Here is a 16,206-nt window from a genome sequence, read left to right on the forward strand (position 1 = left end):
TCACCCTCTTCGTTAAACTGAAGTGTTTATCGCTTCCCTGTGATGCAGCTTCTTTAAGTTTAAACCTCCAACTTTGGACTTTTAGACGTGAAAAAATGTTGTAAAGCTGCGTCACTTTTTAGTCTCAGGAATTTATTTGTAACTTTGAGCCCCTTCATAAATAAACGGGGAAAAAAAGTCAAATATTTCCATCTATTTCTGTAACACGCGGTTCTTATTGTCATAGAAAGTGATCACACACGTTTCTGCATTAAATAATAGTTTAAAACAATAACTTTTTTTTTTCCTTCTTTTTGCAGTTTTACAAAAACTGCATCGTAATGTTTTTTTAAGAAAAGTCGCCACAAAGTCAAATTTATTTCACAACAATCACCAAAAAAAACCAAAACTCTTTATTAAAAAGTTGTAACTGTAGTTTGAACATCTTTTCATATTAAAAGCTTTTAATGTGATTTACTGTAGTGACGGAGACGAAAGGCATTTTAATGGGTCTTTGTTAAAACTAAAGCTCGAGGTAAATGATTCCTATAAAAGATGTCCCGTGTCCTCTCCAAACATCTGCCATCCTCGCTCCGTTATAGATGCGCGTGTTTATGTTGGAGAAAATGTTTATGCAGCAGTTTCTTTTTTAAACACTCCTGCAGGTCGATCTGTAGGTTTCTTAAAGTTCTCCGTGTGCGTGTTGCTTCACTTTCAGAGGACCTGAAGTGGACTCTCGTAACAGAGGATTCAAAATAAGGACTTGGCGAAAAGACTCGACCCGTTTTTTTTTTTTTTTTTTTCAGTTTCTGGGTCATGAAGTCTTCAACGACGTCTTTCTTTTATTTATTGCGTTTTGAGAGCGAGTCGTAATCGTATCGTTTTGTTTTCACTCCCGGACAGATTATTCAGACGCAGATGAGATTGCACAGTCACTTTTTCCACACACACACACACACACACACACACACACACACACACACACACACACACAGCTGGGCAGAGGTTTCATTCACCAGTAAATTAAGACCATTGTGTCAGCTGCATGTCCTTATTTAGCAGTGAAATAAAACCGGAGCGACGTCCCGCTCGTAGCAAACTGTACTGAACATTTCTGATTTCATCAGCTGGAAAAAAAAGTCAACGGAACAAAAATATTAAAAGGGAACAATTGAAGGAGATAATTTCAGATTTATAACGACCTTCTGTCTGATTTATTGTTTCTAAAAGAAATTCTGTTTAAAGCTGTAAACAAAATGCCTTAAATTGCAATACCACTGACAGCCACTAGTTTTTTTTTTTATTTTATTTTTTTACTTTAAATGCAACTGTGTCCTCTAATTGTGCTGATCCCCCCCCAAAAAATAAATAAATAAATAAATAATTTTCCATGCTGCGTTTGTTTATTTACTTTCAGGGAAGATCGTCATCGACGGGATCGACATCTGTAAACTTCCTCTGCAGACTCTCCGGTCGCGGCTCTCCATCATCCTCCAGGACCCGGTGCTGTTCAGCGGATCAATAAGGTACACACACACACACACACACACACACACACACACACACACACACACACACACACACACACACACACACACACAGTCTTTACAAAGACTAATTACGTAAAAAACCTGAAGATCTGGTTTCTCTCTTAATATCTTCAGCGTCACTTCTCACTTCCTGTTTACATTTTTATTCTCAAGAATAATAAATTGTGTTCACTGGATTGAATAAATAAAATGTTTTTTTTCAACCATCCATTCCTCCGCAAAAAAAAAAATAATAATTTGATGAATTCTCATAAATGTATTTCTGTTATCCCAATTTTTTTATTTTTTATTTTTTTTACGAACAGTTTAAGATCTTGCCGATGAATTAAAGTTCTTACATTTTATTTTGAGGATTTGGCAGAAAATTTTGGAGCATTTTTCCCTTTTGAAATCGTCCTCCCCGTCTTCTCTTCGTTATCCGTGTGAACACGTCGTGTAGTGAAGAGAAGGAAGATCGTCCTGACCTGCAGACGCCAAAAGGCCCGAATCGGCAGATTTGTTATCTTTGGAGGTTGAAGCGAGGAGGGAGCGGCGACGGGCACTCTGTTGTACGAGTGTTCGGGGAGGCAACGAGCAGCTAATAGATAATTAGGTTTTTGGCAGTCGCGGTGACTCAGCAGTATTTCAGACCAACATTAATCCTTTGCTCCGTTTTCTGAATCCAAACCTTTCATGTCAGATTTCTATTTCGTCTTTTTTTTTTTTTTTTTAAGTTTTGATTTCTTCGTCCGTCGGACAGAAGTTACAGTTAACTTCTTCTTCTTCTTCTATTGTTTTTAACGAAGGGGTCTCCGACCTTTTCTTTTTTTCCCCCTCTGAGACCTACTTTGTACAACATGTAAGTGTAACATTTATTCACGTAGCTGAGCTCCACCCAAACCGGCTGAATAAGCTTCTTTTGCATGAACGATAACTAACTGATATTCGACACCACGTATTTACTGTGTTGCTTGCGAGCTTCTGGTCGGAGAGTGACGATGTTTCAACAGTTTGACGTAATACTTTATCATGAAAATGCGTCTTGACCTTTGACCCACTTTGTCGTATCCGTTGTGAGGATGCAAGCTCGCTTCTTCTTCTGCTTCTTCTGCTTCTGCTTCTTCTTCTGCTTCTTCTGCTTCTTCTTCTGGTTCTTCTTCTTTTTCTGGTTCTTCTTCTTTTTCTTCTTCTTCTGCTTCTTCTGGTTCTTCTTCTGCTTCTTCTTCTGCTTCTTCTTCTTCTTCTTCTTCTGCTTCTTCTTCTGCTTCTTCTGCTTCTTCTTCTTCTTCTTCTTCTTCTGCTTCTTCTGCTTCTTCTTCTTCTGCTGCTTCTTCTTCTGCTTCTTCTTCTTCTTCTTCTCCTTCTTCTTCTTCTGCTTCTTCTTCTGCTTCTTCTTCTTCTTCTTCTCCTTCTTCTTCTTCTGCTTCTTCTTCTTCTGCTGCTTCTTCTTCTGCTTCTTCTTCTTCTTCTTCTCCTTCTTCTTCTTCTTCTGCTTCTTCTGCTTCTTCTTCTTCTGCTGCTTCTTCTTCTGCTTCTTCTTCTTCTTCTTCTCCTTCTTCTTCTTCTTCTGCTTCTTCTTCTGCTTCTTCTGGTTCTTCTTCTTCTCCTTCTTCTTCTTCTTCTTCTTCTTCTGCTTCTTCTGCTTCTTCTTCTTCTTCTTCTTTCCTTTTGTGGGCGGAGCATCAGCACCACCAACTGTCTCAGCGGCTCACTTGATGTGACGTACCTTACGCCGCTGCAAAGGATTGTGGGTCAGAACAGCCAGAGTAGGACGTAGTAGGAACATCCTGGTACTTTTTGTGCGTCTAACGTACTAAATCTTTTCAGGATGGATGTACTGGACCGCGTGGATCTGTGTTTTCTGACACAACAGTGAAAAAAAAAAACGACCTGAGCTGCACCGACAGCTGAACAAACGCAGAGATAAAAAAAAAAATAATAAAAAAACTCTTGCGGCTGAAGCGTCGGCGGCGTTTTTCTTTTTTTGTTTTTTTTGTTTGTTTGTCCTGGAACATGTTGACGACGCGCAGCTGCGAGGTCGACGGTCGAAAACGCAGCGGGAACGCCGACCGCGACCCGAACTGACTTCGGCCTCGGACGTCACACGACGAGGAGGTCGACGAGGAGGTCGACGAGGAGGTCGACGAGGAGTCCTCGTCCTCCTTCGTCTTCTTCTCTGTCACACACACACACACACACACACACACACACACACAGTCAGTGTGTGTGTGTGTTAACAGATGACACAGTGACTCCGTGTTTGTTATATGAAGACGGAGAGCATGTGCTGCGTGTTTGGACAGCGATGATGTGTGTGCGTGTCGTGTTTACGTGCAGCCGGAGGTGAACGGTCGACAGTAACTGCTTTCACGCCGTCGGCTCGTCGGAGATCCGACTTCGGTAGAAAAAAACAACGCGCTCTCGTATTGTCGTACGTTTATCTTTGAAAATACAAACAAAGAATTAATCATTTGTTAAATAAAAAATTTAAAAAAATTAGAAACCCTCTGTGAGATCTCTGAAGATGAAGAGTCCTTTTCCCGTACAGAAAAAACATTCTCGTGTTTTCCACATATGAACTTCACACGTTACATCATGAATGTGTTTCAAAAAACACATTTTTTTTTTACAATCACATGCCTCATTTTAGTCACATCAGTTTTTGCACGTGAAATTCATGTTTTGTTTTTTCCCTTGAGGGTTTCTTCTTCTTTCTTTTTTTTTATCGTAGATGTCAGCTGGTCTTCAGGTTCGTCCATTCGGGATAAAATGAGAATCACGTTTTGTTTTTGCTGAGAATTGAGATCACAATTATCTTTTTTTGTTGCTTTTGTTTATTAGATACAGAGGAAAACCATAAACAAAACAAACGATGGTGCCTGATACAAGACATTCTCGTAAAAAACGAATTAAGGAAACCTTGTAAATTTCAGATGAAATGTTTCTACTCAGTCTAATAAAACACAGACGACTCAAAATGTTCAAAAAACGACAGACTTCAGATGATTTATGACCATCGATGAACTTTCTTCGTATTTAAACAGCAGAAGAAGAAAATCAGCATAGCATCGAAATATGGAGGAAAAAAAAAAACGGTCATACTGCGGGATGTCCGTCGCCATAGCAACTGCGGACAAACAAAAAGAGAAAGCGCTGCGTTTTTTTTTTTTTTTTTTTTTTTTTTTTAAAACCCGTCAAACCGCCGTCGTTCCCGTTTCAGGTTCAACCTGGATCCGGAGAGGACGTGCAGCGACGACCGGCTGTGGGAGGCGCTGGAGATCGCTCAGCTGAAGAACATGGTGAAGGCGCTGCCGGGAGGCATCGGTACGCAAACCGGCGGAAGAAGATTCACCGTAAACGCCACGTTTCGCCGAAATGTTTTTTTGACGCGAGTTTGTGTCCAGATGCGGTCGTGACAGAAGGAGGAGAGAACTTCAGCGTCGGTCAGAGGCAGCTCTTCTGTTTGGCCCGAGCCTTCGTCAGGAAGAGCAGCATCCTCATCATGGACGAGGCCACGGCCTCCATCGACATGGCCACGGTGTGTGTGTGTGTGTGTGTGCGTGTGTGTGTTTATTTATTTATGTATTCACGTCTGCTTTTCTTATTCATTTCTCAGCTTTAAAATCAAATTTGAAAGTTCGAACGTCAAAGGAAGAAAGTTGCAAACATGCACCTGTAATCAGTGTTATTATTATTATTTCTCATCATCTTCATATCACCTAAATTCAATTGATGATTAATTCATTTAACTTCTTTAAATCCCTTAAAAGAAAAAACAACAACACTTGTTTACTTTCAAAGTAAGATGAATTTATTTATTTCCGCTGTGCAGCGAATAAATTAGAGAATCAGGTGTTTAAAACTGAAATCACATTTATTTGACGTTCAATCATAAAAAAAAAACACTTCAGCAGGATGTTGAATTTCTTATCAGAAGTGTTTTACTAAATTAATTTGTTTTAACATAATTAGTTTGTTTTTTTTAATAATAACTCGTATTGTTTCCTGTTTGTGTCCGTGCAGGAAAACATCCTTCAGAAAGTCGTGATGACGGCGTTCGCAGACCGAACGGTCGTCACGATCGCAGTAAGTCCTTCGAGTCTGGAGACACGTTGCAGCTTCGCCTCCATCTTTTCCTCCAGTTGTTGTTTTCCCTTTTTCACAATAACTTTCTTTTCCAAACAGTTTCTAACCTTTTTATGATCTACTTAATATCTGCTTCCCCTTTTTTTCCGACTTTTGCCTCGTCCTGTTCCTCCTCTTTTCACCTCACACTCTGTCTTCTTCCTCCTCCTCTCCCTCTTCCACCTCCTCCACCTCCTCTTCCACCTCTTCCTCCTCCTCTGGCTCCTCTTCCTTCTCTTCTACCTCCACCTCCTTTTCCTCCTCTGGCTCCTCTTCCACCTCCTCTTCCTCCTCCTCTGGCTCCTCTTCCTCTTCCACCTCCTCCTCCTCCTCTTCCTCCCCCACCTCCTCCCCCTCTTCCTCCTCTTGCTCCTCCTCTTCCTCCTCCTCTGGCTCCTCTTCCACCTCTTCCACCTCTACCTCCTCCTCCTCTTCCTCTTGCTCCTCCACCTCCTCCTCTTCCTCTTGCTCCTCCTCCACCTCCTCCGTCCTCCCCGCCAGCACCGCGTGTCCTCTATCTTGGACGCCGAGCAGGTGTTTGTCTTCTCCTCGGGGATCTTGGTGGAAAGCGACTCGGGTCCCAACCTGCTGTCTCAGGAGGAGAGTCTCTTCAGTGTGCTAGTGAAGACTCACAAGTAGAACCGGGTCGGCACCGACCGCTCTGACTCGGCCCGACTCCCTCCCTCCCCCCCCTTCTCTCTCTCTCACACTTCCTGTTTTTGTTTTTTTTCCTGCTTCTTCTCGGCCGAGTCAGAGCTGCAGTCTTGAATCCGGGTCTGCTGAAGACTCACTGCCACTGACAGCCTGGTTGGTACCAAGAAACCCATCAAACCTTCAGTCCCGCATGCCGCGTTAGAGATTCCTCATGTTCGAGCTGCGCTGTCGTGACTCTGATTTCAGTTTTAAAAAGAGATATCGGAGCTTTTAGGAGCTGAACGGACGGAATAAGTTGATTTAAATATGTCGTGACAAATTAAAATACCTCACGAGCTCCTCTGTGGTTTTTAAGAGTTGTGATGATTTTCAAAAGAAAACTAACAAACTAAATCAAAAGCAAGTGATTTGCTAAATTTAAATTAGCCGACTGTTCTTAAAGAACTTCTTATTCTGCAACTATTTTACAGCTGAAAAAAAAAAAGCTCAAGATTTTTACAAAACTAAATCATTTAGTTTCAAAGAAAAGTGTCAAGTAATAATAAAAAATAAACCATAAATGAATTAAAACCTCTAGTTTGCCTGTAATGATAATAATAATAATAATAATAATAATAATAATAATGATATAAAAATAGATATAAAGGGGAAAAAAACATGTTAGAATGTGATTTAGAAATAAAAAATAAAAAGCAAATGGTCAGATATAATTAACCTACAAGGTAACATTAATATAACGTAGAGTTCAGATGTAGAAACTTCTGTTTTGTAGCTGAACAAATAGGATTTCTGTTGAGTTTTGGATGAATTTGAAAGAAGTAGACGGACCAGTTGTTTTAGTCTTTACATAAAAAGTTTTGCGTCATTTTCTTTTTTCCCGTTTCCAGGAAGCTAACTTGTCTCCGGTGTTTCCGTGTTTCCTCCCCGCAGCACCGCGTCCACACCATCCTCACGGCCGACCTGGTCATCGTGATGAAGCGAGGAAACATCCTGGAGTACGACAAACCTGAGACTCTGCTGGAGCAGGAGGACGGGATGTTCGCCTCCTTCGTGAAAGCCGACATGTAGAAACGCGGCCGATAGATCCGCCGCGTCTTTAAAGATCGGAGGTGGACAAACGCGCTCTTCAGAAAACACCGACAGTTTTTAACAGGTCGTACTTGAACGATGCCTTTTTTCAGACGTTTATTACTCGTTTGTCAGCTGATTTTTTTTTTTTTTTTTTTTTTTTTTTTAAATTTTTGTTGGAATTTATCAAAAGAACAAATACAGAAACTCTTCGGTGAATTCGAGAGATTATCCTCTCGGATCGGGAACTTTTACACAACCAGTATTCAGAGTTTAAAAGATTTCTACGATAATTATAAAATAGGAACAATAATTTTTTTTAATTTTTTTTTTTTTAAAAGTGACTATATCGTGTTTTATATCAGTAACGGACTCCGTTTTAATGGTTGGTTCACCTGAATCACAAAATAAGATATTTTCTGAATTCTCTTAAGGAAAATTGGGCAATTTAAACTTCTTTTTTTTGGTGTGTACCTTCTTTTAAAGTGTTGAACAATTTAATTCAGAATCAGGGCTCCCTGTTGAATTTGTAAATATAAGTAATACTGTAGTGAACGCTTCGAATATCATAAATTAAACTCCGTTCACCTCCGTTGTGTTCAGGAACTGGTGGTAATCTCAGAGGCGGATATCTGCGGACAATCTTTGCATGAATTCACCTTTCAACTTGTCGATTATGTCTAAAAGAAAGACTGTGATCTAGAATTAAGTCCCGTTTGTGGTCGAGACGTCGTATCGGACTGATAATCAATCGCAGGTCAATTAAAAATTTAAATAAAAAAATAAAAAAATAAATATATATATATTTGTGAATTCAATTTGTACTTTTCCAGTCGCAGCCAGTTGGACTGGAGGGCGAGACCAACAGGAAGTGGACGGATGTAGACAGGTTGTGGTCTTTTAATAGGATTTGTGGACAGTAAGAAAAGAAGGAAAAAAAAAAAGCTTTAGTAGGTTTATTAAAATGATGCGTCTGTATTGAGGATAAAAACTAGACTTCTTAGATGGTGTGTAGTCATTGATTGAACTTTTAGGTAACTTTTCTTATTGATAGGATTTTAAAATTGTTAAAGATATTTCGTACCTTTTTAAAATAATGCATCGCCTGTTGTGAAGTTATACTCTCTATCACATATATTAATGCAATAATTACAGGGAAGAAAGAAACATTTATTTAAAATGTTTTTTTTTTTTTTTTTTTTTTAAAAGGATTGAATGTCGGCTTTGGCCAGTGTGTTTGTGCATCAGTACATCAGGTCGTTTCTCTGACTGGGAAGGATCTTTAATCTTAAAGGGGAGCTATTATGCTAAAAAAAAAAAAAAATTGTTTTAAGTATTCTTGGATTTTACTAATCAGGTCTACAAGTTTTGTCTGCTATGATTATAGTCTGGAAACGTTTGAACAGCCACTCTTAACCAATCAGAGACCAGTGGGATTGCTGTGGTCAATGCTGATTGGCTGAAGGTTTCTTTTGGTAGTTTCAAGAATTAGGTCGACATGCAACGACTGAAAAGTCGGTAAATGCTCCGTCTGAAAGGAGCAGCTTTGGCTCCTGTCTCTTTAAGCTGTCTTAGGAAGCCTGTGAGAGGCAGTAACCAACGGCAACACTCTACGTAAGTGACGATAACGTAACTTTTACAGAAAAGCATAACAGGTCCTCTTTAATATTTTAGACCTCGATGTTTTCTGCGCCACATTTTATAGACGTAACGCTGAAAGAAACGAGGCCGTTGGTGAAACAACGTTTTTATAAACTTGCTCTGGCAGCTTTGTGCCGGACTGAAAAGTCGAAGACCAACCGGACGATGTCTCTTTAATGCAACTTTTTTGTTTTTATTTTCAAACCCAAGAAGAGGATTTGTTTTGTTGTTCGTCTCCGGAACAAGTTTGGGAAAATTGACATCAGTGGAATTTTTAAAGGAGATTTGAGACTTTTTGTAACTTCCTTAATTCAACGATGTTTGAAGTCGGCGAGGAAACGATCACGGTGGAAGAACTACGAAACACATGGACGTGTCGGCAACAAACTCTGAAATAAAGGTGGAAATGCACCAGAAGCAAATCCTAAATGACCCTTTTTCTTTTTCTTTTTCTCTCTCTGAGGATGCAACAAATAAAATAAAAATCAGCAAAAAAAATTCGCGATTCTGTAAAAGGGCGAGACTGAAACCGGAGCTCTTCAGAACTCGCCTGAGAATCGTCGTGTTTTAATATTTCTTCAGTGTCGAAGTGATTCAGTGATTATTATTGATTATTATCCAACGATTCGCAACAAAAAGAAACTGCTAACGGCTAATTCGGCTCATGTAATTTTCCAAAAGCGTAAACAAACATCACCTTCACGACTAACTTCACATCTCACGAGCTTAAAAACGTAATGTTACTTTTTTAGGGAGGAAAAAAAAAAAAATCCTCATATTTATACTGAAGCTCGTGACGTTAAAAATGGAGTCGCTCCATTGATCGTTTCCTCTCTGATGCAGCGATGATTGACAGCCGACCTCCTCCAGATATACGAGATAAGAAATCAGAATGAGAAGATAACGTTTTACGTTTAAGCTGTTTTACTTATAAAATACTTCAAATTTATAACTACGACTTTCACGACTGACTCGTCTCGTCATCTCTCTGCGGGAGCGGTGCTTATTGTCCCTTTGTATTATTTTATATTGTTTATAGTCACTTCAGATTTTTTAAAATGACTTCGTACTGTACGGACTGAAAGCCAAACTACAATATTTAAATGTTTTTTTGTTTTTTTTTACTCATCTCAAGAAGTTTCCACGTCTGCGACAACAGGTCGACTCCCTCCGTTTCCTCTTCTTCTTCTTCTTCTTCCCGCTCTTTAATCGCTGCCTTTTTTTTTTTTTTTGGTTTTGGCCCGCGACTTCGTTTCATAAATCTCGTTGTGTTTAGTTTAGTTTCAGCTTCTGTACTCGTGTCTGTGTTCACGAGCCAGAAACCTGCCGCCTTTTTAAATCCTTCCTTTCACACCCCAGAACCATATTTGTACTTCAGTACGCACTGATGGACTTGACTAATTATTCTCTTTTATACCGTTTAATAACTCAAATGATCTCATTTAATCTCTTAATTTCTTAAAGTCTTCTTTTCCTTCTTTAGATTTCGGTGAACAAATAAAAGACAATATTTTTTTCTATTTTAAAGTCACATTATTACCGATCTATGCACATATTGACTGTTACACAATGCAACTTAAATACTGACAGTTTTTGCAGCTACAGGTCAAATTTAGATGATTTTTTTTTTAATTATTATTGTTATTCTAAATGTACATTCTGTATTTAGTAGCCTGCATATCAAAGGATTTTAAATAGCAAAGTATAATTATGTGTGCCTACTGTTGTTTTTTTTTTACACTTGAAATGATAATAAAAAGGGTTTTGAGTGATTTGAGGCTTTGATGTTATTTAAACTTTACAGCACATGACCCTCAACCTGCTGGCTAATATATGATATGTTGCTAAATGTCTCCCTCTGGTGGCCAAATATCAAACTGCTAAAAGTTGATTCCATTCTGATAATAAAACAAATACAATATAAGAAATGATATCAAGACATAAAGGCAAAAGGATATTTGAAGGTTTTTTTTTTTAAACATAAATATGCAAAAATAAAATTGAAATTGTGTTTTCTCAAAGATGTTTTTTATTTTTCTTAAACCATTATTAGAGGAGTAAACTGACATTTAGCCTGGAGGAAGGTTCTGTAGCTTTTCCTGTCTAATTACTCTACTTTAAAAACACAATTACAATTCAGAAAATTGTTCAGAATGATTCAACACACTGAAAGAAAAAAAGACATAGATTTCATTTTACATGAAAATTACTCTGGCTGCAGATTTGAAGGAAAAATGCTCATTTTGTGCATGAAATTTCCATTTCAGCTGCTATAAAAAAAAAAGTAGCTGTGTGTACTCAGTTATTTAAGCTCGTATGTCTAAAACAAGATAGAAAACATAGAAGTTATGATGAACTTTCATTTTCCAATCTGAGCGACAATCAAAGCACCCATCACTCTGTAAAATGATAATTAATTGGCCATAATAGAGATCAAATGTGACCTAATGATTTTAATAGATGGTTCCATATTTCCACCTGTTGGTTCACTCTCCAGTTTTTACACATCAAAAAAAAAAAAAATCCTTTAAAGTTGATATAATATGAAGATGGAAATGTGTATCTGTCCATCAGGGACGTTCGTGTTTAAAGGGATTTAATCTATGAAGAGATTTCATGTGATGCTTTGAAGGTTGTGAGAAACGTGCCAAAAGTTCACAGATTCTTTCTGTATTTAAAAAAAACAAAAAAAACTTCTGAGTCGATGTGTCCTTGAGAAGTCCTTGAGGGCAGCAGCTCGCTGGTCTGAGCGGGTCTGGACTTCTGGAAGTTGGACTACGTCAACAGGAGCGCGGAGACCGTCCCAGCCCTCCAGACGAGCTGAACGGAGGCGGCGCGCTGCTCTCACTCCGGAACATCCCTGGAAGTTGACGGAGGTGAAAACGACTCGAGCGTTTTTTTCCCCCTGCAGGTGGACATGTTGTGTCCGCGCGTAAAGACGCACTGAAGACGGATTTTAATACGTAAAACTTTGACTCTTTCTTCTACTTCTTCTCGAGATGTTGGCGAGGAAAAGCATCATCCCGGAGGAGTTCGGGCTGCCGGGCCTCGCCTCCCGGTTGCCGCGCAAGCCGGTGTTCAGGGACCGCGTGAACAAGGCGCGCTTCATCGCCAAAAACGGCTCGTGCAACTTGGCGCACAAGAACATCCGCGAGCAGGGCCGATTCCTGCAGGACGTCTTCACCACGCTGGTGGACCTGAAGTGGCGCTTCACGTTGGTCATCTTCACCACCACGTTCGTCAGCAGCTGGCTGCTCTTCGCCATGAGCTGGTGGCTCGTGGCGTTTGCGCACGGAGACCTGGACCCGGTTCGGCAGAACAAGACCCACTGCGTCACCGACGTCAAGTAAAGAAACATTACAAACCTCTGTCAACATTATGAAAGCTGGGAAATGATTCTTTAAAGTATGTTTGGTGTGACTTGTCTGTATGTTTTATTCACCATCCATCCTCTCTTGATCCAAACCTCCCTCCTCCTCTTCATCTTCTTCTCCTCTTCCTCCTCTTCCATTTTTAAACTCAAATGAGGAAGAGGAGCTAAGAAAGAAAAAGACATTAATTATGCCAGAAAGTTATGAAACGTCTGCTCCCTTTTATTCCAGTGGAAATAAAAGCAGCCTAAAGAGGGATTTTTAGCGCCTCCCTCTGAACCCCCCCCCCCCCCCCCCCCCCCCAGTCCTCACTTCACCTTTCTCTCCACACCATTTCCTGTCAGTCACATCTCTTCCTCTCCTTCTACTTCCTATATAGAGCTGGAAAGTTATAAAACAATTCTTTCATCTCCTGTTAAAGATCTCAGGACCCTTAAGATGTGTCTTCTGACTCTTTAGAGAGGCCTGGACCCTATGTTGGGAACCACTGAACCATAGTTAAAACTGCACCGAGCAGCTGCGACATTGAAATGATGCGCTAATATTTGACAATCAAACAACTTTAAAGTACTTTTAGGTCGTAACAGTTCTGTACTTTCAGTTTAAATGCAGGGTTTTACTTGTCAAATAGTATTTTTTTTTTATATTGTCTTATTGGTACTATTACCTGAATAAATCCCCCTCTGAATATTATATGAAAATTATCTGAGGAAATATGAAGGAAAAAAATCCACTTGTGTTGTGTTTTTGTTTCTGTTTTGTTCCTTTTTGAATCTCAAAACTAAACAAACACAAATGAAATGAGGCCTCAAATGGGGGCAAATGTCCTGAATTCAGTAAACATCACCGATATTTAAAGCTGCAGGATGAGAATTTTCTTTTCTTTTCTTTTCTAAAATAAAATGGCAGAATGAAACTGTTGTGATCGAACTGAACGTCTCCTCCTCTCCGCAGGTCGTTCACGTCGGCCTTCCTCTTCTCCATCGAGGTTCAGGTGACCATCGGCTTCGGCGGACGCATGATAACGGAGCAGTGTCCGACGGCCATCACCGTCCTCATCCTGCAGAACATCGTGGGGCTCATCATCAACGCCGTCATGCTGGGTGAGTTTTAGAAACGCCGGCGTTAAAGGTCAGAAAGGTCGGGTTAAAAACTGGTTCACAAAGCTGAAAAGTCCAGATTATATCACTTTAAAATGGCCTAAAATGTGGTGCTCGGCTTCATTACCCGGTTCAGGAACAGCCAATCAGGTGAGGAGGCTTTGACAAATTTGCGCTAACGCGACAAAATTGGGCAAAAATGTTCCAGATAATTCAAATTTTTAGCTTGTTTCATTCTTCAAAAAACAGTTCGAGGAACGATTTGTTGTGAATGAAATTATTTTGCACTTTAAAGCATCGTTATATATCCCGAGCAGCAGCAACAGCGCCCTCTTTGGCCACGAGTGGTCATCGCACACAAAAGTTCTGAGTCAGCGTGCAGCGAACGCATATTCTGACGTTTTGCAAAGTGTTGTTGTTTCTATTTATTTTACAGCTCTTTCTGTTTCTTTTTTTTTTTTTTTTTTTACTTGAACTAGAATGACATCATCATGATGTCATCAATCCACCCGAAAGTCAACATCTTGGTTTCAAAACATCATATTCCAGATTATCTGCTGAGCCTCATGAATATTACTGAACAAAAGTAGGAACCAGTTTGAACCTCTTTGTGTTGAAATAACGGCAAAAAAAAAACCCTCACCCACAATGCACTGCTCGGTTTTTATAACACGTGCGTGATATTTAGCATGTATTGATTAGTAACTACATTAAAATATATCCTGATGAAGCCCACGGACACGATGAAGCCCCTCCCTCGTCTGTATTAACTAACAACGCGTGTCACATGTCGGGGTCGATCTCGCTGACTGTGTGTTTTTTGTTTTTTTTCCTGTCCTCAGGTTGCATCTTCATGAAGACGGCTCAGTCGAACCGACGAGCGGAGACGCTGATCTTCAGCCGTCACGCCGTGATCGCCGTCAGGAACAACCGCCTCTGCTTCATGATCCGGATCGGCGACCTGAGGAAGAGCATGATCATCGGGGCGACCGTCCGGCTGCAGGTGTCCCGTCGCCTTTATTCTACTTTAAAAAAAATATATATATATATAAATATATATATTCTGCTGTTTATTGACCTGCATGTTTAAAAGTCATAAGAAAAAGAAAGGAGATTTAAGTGAGGTGATAAATCGCTCAGGTGGTGAGGAAGACGACCACGCCGGAGGGGGAAGTGATCCCCATCCATCAGATCGACGTGCAGACGGAGAGCGCCGTCGCCAGCAACAGCCTCTTCCTGCTCGCGCCGCTCATCATCTGCCACATCATCGACAAAAACAGGTTACAATAATTAATTATAAAATTAATTATTTATTTATAAATAATTATTTATTATTAATTAAAAATAATTAATAATTTTTTAAAATTTTTTTACCATGGAAAACACTTTTTGGCTTTATTTGTATGAAAAAAAGATTCATACGTAAACGCGTGTAAATTAATGGTACCTGTGTCGCCGTGGTAACCGCCAGCCCGCTGTACGAACTGTCGGACATGGAGCTGCAGTGCAGCGACCTCGAGGTCATCGTCATCCTGGAGGGAGTCGTGGAGACGACGGGCATCACCACACAGGCCCGGACCTCCTACGTCTCCGAGGAGATCCAGTGGGGCCACCGCTTCGTTCCCATAGTAACGGAGGAGGAGGGCGTGTACTCGGTGGACTACTCCAAATTTGGCAACACAGTCAAGGTGAAAATCTTTTTATTCAAATTATCAGAACAAAATTAGGCCGATTGCAGAAGCGCCTTAAAGCTGCAATACCAGCGAGTGCCACTAGAGGTCGGCTCCAAAAAGCCTCCGGCTCCATAGACTCCCATTCAACTTCTCTCATCAAATCCAAAGTGAATAAAATGTGTCCATCAGTTATCTCGGTGTTGTTAGCTAAAGTCACTCCTTCTTATTAGTTTTCTGGAGGTCCATCTGAAAATAATCCCTCATTCGTTAGAAGAGAAGCCTCGAAAAGTGGTATGTTTTTTGTCTATTTGATTGACAGGCCTGTGGTGCAGTCATGGCTCTGGTTGAATTGGGCGGGGTCAGATCCACCGCTTGCTTCCCCTTAGCTCGTCCAAATATGGTCACTTCCTGCTCCAAACATGTACAGTCAGATTGAGGCTTTGTTTGTTATTTTTATTTTACCATTGCGATCTATGGAAAAAAAAAACAACAGGAGAAACTAGGAATCACATTTTCAGTTCATTCAAACATTCTCACGAGCGTTTTTAACTCCTCTTTTTAAAGTTAAACATCATTGAGGATTTTTTTTTTCACAAATCTCCCCAATCTTCCCTTCCCGCCTGCTGTTGCGTTGGTTCTCCTGCAGGTGGCGACGCCGCGCTGCAGCGCCCGGGAGCTGGACGAGAAGCCGTCCATCCTCATCCAGACGCTGCAGAAGAGCGAGCTGTCGCACCAGAACTCGCTGAGGAAGCGCAACTCCATGCGGCGCAACAACTCCATGCGTAAAGGCGCAGGGGGGGGCGGCGGCGGCGGCGGCGGCCTGCGCAGGAACAACTCGGGGCTCGCCGCCTCGCCCAAAGTCCAGTTCTTCACCCCGAGCGACGGCAGCCAGAGCATGAACGCCGTCACCTGACGTCAGGCCGCCCTGCTCCTCCTGGCGGGGAGGAGGATCCTCGGCGTCGCCGTGTCCGTCTCCCTCCTGGGACCGCTTCTGTTCCCCGCCGTCTCCGGACTGATGACGTCGCCCGTGTTTACGTTGCACGGAGTGACGCGGTTCAGCTAACAG

At 40.9% G+C, this 16,206-nt stretch overlaps 2 protein-coding genes across 2 annotated transcripts in view; both read left to right on the forward strand.

Annotated features, from left to right (window-relative positions):
• The window catches only part of abcc9 (ATP-binding cassette, sub-family C (CFTR/MRP), member 9), a 42,479-nt gene extending 31,716 nt beyond the window's left edge, over window positions 1-10,763 (forward strand). The window contains exons 39-43 of the mRNA XM_069174704.1: window positions 1,397-1,505; window positions 4,729-4,832; window positions 4,913-5,046; window positions 5,532-5,594; window positions 7,218-10,763. Coding sequence (XP_069030805.1) covers window positions 1,397-1,505; window positions 4,729-4,832; window positions 4,913-5,046; window positions 5,532-5,594; window positions 7,218-7,355 — 548 coding nt within the window. The 3' untranslated portion in view covers window positions 7,356-10,763. The remainder of the gene's footprint in view (window positions 1-1,396; window positions 1,506-4,728; window positions 4,833-4,912; window positions 5,047-5,531; window positions 5,595-7,217) is intronic.
• Window positions 10,764-11,842: 1,079 nt separating this feature from the next.
• kcnj8 (potassium inwardly rectifying channel subfamily J member 8) lies at window positions 11,843-16,053 on the forward strand. The gene is made up of 6 exons (XM_069174715.1): window positions 11,843-12,342; window positions 13,322-13,470; window positions 14,310-14,470; window positions 14,608-14,747; window positions 14,939-15,155; window positions 15,787-16,053. The coding sequence occupies exons 1-6, from the start codon at window positions 11,996-11,998 to the stop codon at window positions 16,051-16,053; spliced, it is 1,281 nt and encodes a 426-aa protein (XP_069030816.1). The 5' UTR covers window positions 11,843-11,995.
• Window positions 16,054-16,206: the final 153 nt, after the last annotated feature.

This window comes from Embiotoca jacksoni, unplaced genomic scaffold (genome assembly GCF_022577435.1).
Source record: "Embiotoca jacksoni isolate LCO1_2020_lvr unplaced genomic scaffold, fEmbJac1.0.p SCAF_102, whole genome shotgun sequence".
Classification (NCBI taxonomy): Eukaryota; Metazoa; Chordata; class Actinopteri; family Embiotocidae; genus Embiotoca; species Embiotoca jacksoni.

Excerpts from the sequence above, each read along its gene's own strand:
- kcnj8 (XM_069174715.1), top strand. The coding sequence starts at position 11,996 with ATGTTGGCGAGGAAAAGCATCATCCCGGAGGAGTTCGGGCTGCCGGGC. Across the intron at positions 12,343-13,321 it reads CACTGCGTCACCGACGTCAA|GTCGTTCACGTCGGCCTTCC; the intron begins GTAAAGAAACAT and ends TCCTCTCCGCAG. Across the intron at positions 14,471-14,607 it reads GGGCGACCGTCCGGCTGCAG|GTGGTGAGGAAGACGACCAC; the intron begins GTGTCCCGTCGC and ends TAAATCGCTCAG.